The following is a 6,000-nucleotide window of genomic DNA, read 5'->3' as shown; positions in this document are numbered from 1 at the left end:
TCGTTCCCAAGATGGCCTTCACGGGGAAGTATATGACTATCCGACCCTTCTTCATGAGCACCTTTTGTTTAAATATGGGCTTAGCCCCCGGGGTGCGACACGAGCAGAATCACATGATTTGGCGGAGTCAAAAGATGTGGAGATGCAACCCGCACGAGTGGTATTAGTTTAAACATATATTGGCTACTTAGCTCTAATCACTCATCTTGCAGGTACAACATCCATGGATCTCAAGAGCATCCTGGCATCTCAGCTTGCCAAGAAACAAGGGGATCAGCCCCGGGCTCCGGCCCCTGCCCAATTCTCGGTAGGGAAGGCTACAGGATCAGGGCCCCAGTGTAGCACGCATCCTTCTTCTCCTCATCCTTCCACTGGCTCGGTGGCTACCCCAGCTGGAACCATAGACCCAAAGAATACGAGGATGAAAAGACAAAAAACAGGGATTACGGACGCCATCCCCTCCCCACCAAGTGCCGCAGACAAATGGGGAAAAGGCAAGGTGAGCACTGAGCCTCTGCACGAGGACTCTGGATCGCCCCCCGTCTTCCGGCCAAGTACATGGCCTCCTCGAATCTATTCATAAAATACAACTCGCTCCTCGGTTTTAACATCTTGCATTCCTTGGGCTCAGCGGCTGAAAGGGAGCACATGGCCTCCATGCGCCTGAAGCACTGCACCATGAGTGGCTGCAACGAGCTTCTTTGGGTTATTGATTTCATTAAATGAGTACGTAAAAAAAACGCGGACCTAAACTACAGCTATTCTGGAGGGACTTATGAAACTGACAAACAACATGAACCGGACTGCTATCCAATGGCAGGAAGCCCGGGCCGAAGCAAGTGCGGCCAGAGAACAAGCTCAATCCCTGTCCCGAGACCTATTCAAGCTGCAAGATATGCATAAAGCGGCCCTGGAGTCCCTACAGTTGGAATGCCATCGTGCCTAGGCTGAGGTTGCAGGCCTTTGTAGGGAATTGGCCAGAGCCACTACTGATGCCAAAGATGCCCAGGCCCGGGTGGGAGTGCTGCAGACTGACCTAGAGAACTATCGTAAGGAAAAATCCAGTCGCCTGAAGGAGTTCCTTATCAGCCTCGGGTTCCTACAAATCTTGGGTCCTAAAGCCTTCAGGTTTCTGGACGTAGGAGTTCAAGGCTGCATAGAGCAAGTGAAAGAGGCTGGGCTGCTTCCTGCAGAGGGCTTGCCCAACTTTTCAAACGTTCAAAGGATCATTGATAGCCTACCAGTCGATTTTCTCACAGTTGATCCCAAGGATCCGATTATAGAAATAGAAGTGGTAGAGGAAGGGGCTCTGCCAGATCCCCAAACCACTGTATGCGATGGCGATCCTACCCGAGGAGGTAAGGGCAATGTAGATCAGGTCCCCTAGAATAGGAATGAAATTGTAACCATTGTAGCCCGAGGGGCAAAACAATTTCGCTTATTATTTTGAATGAAAATATCTTTCTATTATGCAGTTTATTAAATTAGCCCGTTGTGATTATGATAAAAAACTAAACCCGACCCCAGTGTCCCAGGTACTATGGCTTTAGTACCATGAAACATTTGTAGCAAACTAACTCGGTCTTGGTTCCCCGGGCATGACAACCTGGTCTGTAGGGTCACAGACCGATCTAATTTTTAATACCAAGGATAAACTTCGGCTTAAGGCAGGGTTAGGAACTGAGCCAATTTTAGGTGCCAAGAATAGAATTGGGCTTAAGACAGGGTCAGGGACCGAGCCAATTTTAGGTGCCAAGGACAGACTTGGGCTTAAGGGCAGGGTCAGGGACCGAGCCAAAATAGTGGTGCCAAGGATAGACTTGGGCTTGGGTCAGGGACCGAGCCAAAATAATGGTGCCAAGTATAGACTTGGGCTTGGTCAAGGTCAGGGAACGAGCCAATTTAATGTTGCTAAGGATATACTTGGGCTTGGGTAGGGTCAGGGACCGAGCCAAAATAATGGTATCAAGGATAGACTTGGGCTTGGTCAAGGTCAGGGACCGAGCCAATTTTACACACATCATAGGCAAGATTCGTATTAAATGAGTCACAAAAATTGATATTTATTGATAATCAGAAGTTGATAATGCCCGCAGGCTACAAAAATGTAATGAAAATAACATAATATTTCAAGCATAATATTTTTTTAAGTGATAGACATTCCAAGGTCACTTCAAGTGATGGCCCTGATCATCTTCTAAATAATAAGCACCCGAAGTAGTCTTCTGGATAATCTTGAAAGGTCCTTCCCACTTGGGATCAAGCTTCCCTACCTCGCCTGCTGGCTGAGCTTTTCTTAACACCAAGTCTCCCACCTGGAAATTTCAAAGTTTTACCCTTTTGTTGTATGCCCGTATCATCCGACCCCATTAAGCCTCCATCCGGATCTGAGCCCGCTCCTAGGTTTCCTCGATAACGTTCAGCTTGGCCGCTCTTCGCTCATCATTCTTAATGCCATAGCCGAGCACCCAAGCGGAAGAGGCTCCAATCTCAGCCGGTAGAATAGCCTCTGATCCATATATCATGCTAAATGGGGTTTTTCCAGTGGCCGTTCTGGGTGTGGTGCGGTAAGCCCAGAGGAAACTAGGTAGTTCCTCGACCCAATCTCTTCCTACTCCATATAGCTGAGCCTTCAGAGTCTGAACAATAGATCTCTTTGTCACCATCGTCTGCCCGTTGGCCTGGGGGTAAGCCACCGAGGTAAAAGATTGAACTATTTTCATATCTGAACACCAAGTCTAGACCTTACTGCCTTGGAATTGCCGTCCATTGTCCGAGACCAATTTTCTTGGTACCCCGAACCTGCACACTATATTCTTCCATAAGAACCTTAGTACATTGGCCTTGATAATTCGAGCCACCTCTTCTGCCTCAACCCACTTTGAGAAATAATCCACAGCTACGATCAAGAACTTGTTTTGGGCAGGAGCCATGGGAAAGGGTTCCACAATGTCCAGACCCCATTGATCAAATGGGCACGTAGCCAGTATTGGTTTCAACACCGATGCTGGATTTTTAATGGAGAACCCATACCGCTGGCATCCTTCACACCTACGAACAAGCAGAAAAGCATCCGAGGTCATGGTCAACCACCAATATCCTGCCAGCTATGCTTTCCTTACTAATGACATAGCCCCTAAGTGTTCTCCCAACAGCCCTCGTGTATTTCTCGAAGTACATATTCAGCTTCTTCTTTCCCCAGGCATCAAAGTAAAGGTCGAGCGAAAGATCTCTTATACATGGTATTGTCAATAAGTACAAAATGCAAAGCCTTTCTCCTCATCTGTAATGCCTGTAAGAGATCATTAGGTAGCTCTCCTTTGATCATATACCGCAATAAGACACCAATCCATCCCTGTTCTTGGGTAACCTGTCCGGGAGGCTGGTGCCCCAGACTGAGCTAAATCTGGTAAAAAAACCCCACGATCAAAAAGTACTGTCAAGGATGTGGCCATCTTGGTCAGAGCATCTGCTTTGGTATTTTCTGTCCTGGGTATCTGCACTATGCTCCATTCTACAAAGTTTTGGAGAGTTCTTGTATGGCTTTTACGTACTCCACCAGCCTTTCATTTTTAATCTCATAAGTACCATCGACTTGCTGAATGGCCAATTGTGAGTCAGAATGCAAAATGATTCGGTCTACACCCATTTCCTTAGCCGCTCGAAAACCCACTAGCACGGCCTCATGCTCGGCCTCATTGTTGGAGGCGCGAAAATACAATTTAACTGCCAACTTAACTTTTTCTCCTGTAGATGAGATGAATACAGCCCCTACCCCACTTCCTTTATTGTTTGACGCCCCATCTACATACACCTTCCACACTTCGGCCGCATGGCCATGAGACATCTCAGCAATGAAATCTGATAAGGCCTGGGCTGGTAAGTAATATCATATTCCCCCAATTCTATTGTCCACTTGACTAATCTGCCCGAGATATCTGGTTGGGTCATGATCTTTCCAATGGCACTATTAGTCAATACTACGATTGGATGAGAGAGAAAATAAGATCTCAACCTCCGAGCTGTGGTGATCAGAGCCACTGTTATCTTCTCTACCTCTGTATACCGAGTCTCTGGTCCTGACGGGCATGACTGACATAGTAGACAGGATATTGATCTGCCCCTTCCTGCTTGACCATTACCGAGCTAACAACATGCTAGGTGGCAGATAAATACACCCAAAGGCGTTCCCCTGGACTGGGCTTGACCAAGACAGGAAGATCGGCCAAGTGATCCTTCAAGTCTGCGAAAGCTCTTTCACACCTTTCATTCCATTCAAACTTCCCTGCCCTTCTCAACACCTAAAAAAAATTGTAGCTCCGATGCACAGAGCGAGAAATGAAACGGGATAGGGCCGCGATGCAGCCCGTCAGCCGCTAGACATCTCGTATATATTTAGGTGATACCATTTCTTGTATAGCCCTTACCTTCTCTGGGTTGACCTCAATACCTCTTTCCGTGACAATGTAGCCCAAGAACTTGCCCCCCTTAACTCCAAAAGTACATTTGGCTGGATTCAGCTTCATGTCATATCGCCGAAGAGTAGAAAAGGTTTCCTCTAGGTTAGGTATGTAGCAACTCGCTGTTTTAGACTTTATTAGTATGTCATCCACGTATACTTCAACATTTCGACTAGCTTGTCCCCTGAAGATCGTATCCATCAATCGCTGGTATGTGGCGCCCGCATTTTTTAGGCCAAAAGGCATGACCACATAACAATAAGTACCACCAGTTGTAACAAAGCTGACACTCTCCTGATCCTCCCTTACCAACGGTATCTGATTGTAGCCCCGATACGCATCCATAAAACAAAGTAATTCGTACCCGACTGTAGAATCCACCAGTTGATCAATACGAGGCAAAGGGTAGAAATCTTTGGGGCATGCTTTGTTAAGATCCCTGAAGTCTACACACATCCTCCACTTCCCTGTACCCTTTGCCACCAAGATGACATTAGAGAGGCAAGTGGGATACTGGACCTCCCTAATGTGCCCGGCTGTCAGTAAAGCCCGTACCTGTTCCGCAATAACCCTATCTTTTTATGGACCAAAATGTCTTTTCTTTTGCCTCACCACTCGAGCACCCGAAGCAACATTCAATTTATGCTTGGCTACCTTGGGTGAGATGCCTATAAGCTCCTCCTCAAACAAGAGATCAATGTTGCTTTTAATCGGGCATCGAGATCACAAGCTATCCGGGTAGTTTTCCCTGCCTGCCCCGGGGCCAGCTCTATCACTTCATGCTCGCCTTCCAATACTGCTTGGACTTCCTCTCTTTGAATAAAATTCACCTATGTGCCCCTTCTATGGTACATCTCATCCTTTCCTTCCACCCGAGTTTGTTTAGACTTAATCTTCACCGTCTCCATGTAGCACTTCCGAGAAGCAGGCTGGTCGCCTCGAACTTCTCCTATGTGCACTCCCACCGGATATTTTAGTTTTTGATGATAAGTAGAAGCAATAGCTTTAAAAGCATTCATGGCTGGTCTACCCAGTATTACATTGTATGAAGAAGGAACCTCCACCACAGTAAACGGTGTCATCCAAGTCTTTCTCCACTCCCCAGTACCCAGGGTAAGAGTTAACACAATTTGGCCTCTGGGATAAGGCGTATGACCTGCAAACCCAAACAATGCTGTCTCCAGAGGCTTTAACTTGTAGTCTCCCAACTCCATCTATGAAAACGCCTCTTGAAAGATGACATTGACCGAGCTACCCATATCCACAAACATTCGAGCTATTTCATAATTGGCCACCATAGCTCGGATAACCAATGCATCATTGTGGGGGAAGCTTACGCCCCCCATGTGTCGTGACCCAAAACTGATCACGGGCATATCTGATTTTGATCCTTGTCCAACTCCCAAACTCTCCTTCCTTACCCAGTCCTTTCGAGCCCGATTAGAATCTCCACCCGTGGACCCTCCTGAGATCATGTGTATGACTCCTCAGGCTGGGGGGGTCCGGATGCTGATTGGAGGTCGGGGCTACTGCCCTCAGC

At 47.2% G+C, this 6,000-nt stretch overlaps 1 protein-coding gene across 1 annotated transcript; it reads right to left on the bottom strand.

Annotated features, from left to right (window-relative positions):
* Window positions 1-2,168: 2,168 nt before the first annotated feature.
* Window positions 2,169-4,139, bottom strand: LOC140862462 (uncharacterized). The gene is made up of 6 exons (XM_073265485.1): window positions 4,067-4,139; window positions 3,551-3,876; window positions 3,240-3,400; window positions 2,838-3,051; window positions 2,418-2,681; window positions 2,169-2,315 (listed from the first exon to the last, which is right to left on the bottom strand). The coding sequence occupies exons 1-6, from the start codon at window positions 4,137-4,139 to the stop codon at window positions 2,169-2,171; spliced, it is 1,185 nt and encodes a 394-aa protein (XP_073121586.1).
* Between the last annotated feature and the right edge of the window lie 1,861 nt (window positions 4,140-6,000).

Source organism: Henckelia pumila, chromosome 4 (genome assembly GCF_033568475.1).
Source record: "Henckelia pumila isolate YLH828 chromosome 4, ASM3356847v2, whole genome shotgun sequence".
NCBI lineage: Eukaryota > Viridiplantae > Streptophyta > Magnoliopsida > Lamiales > Gesneriaceae > Henckelia > Henckelia pumila.
The sequence above is the reverse complement of the archived record's forward strand: the minus strand, read 5'-3'. Positions and strand labels throughout refer to the sequence as shown.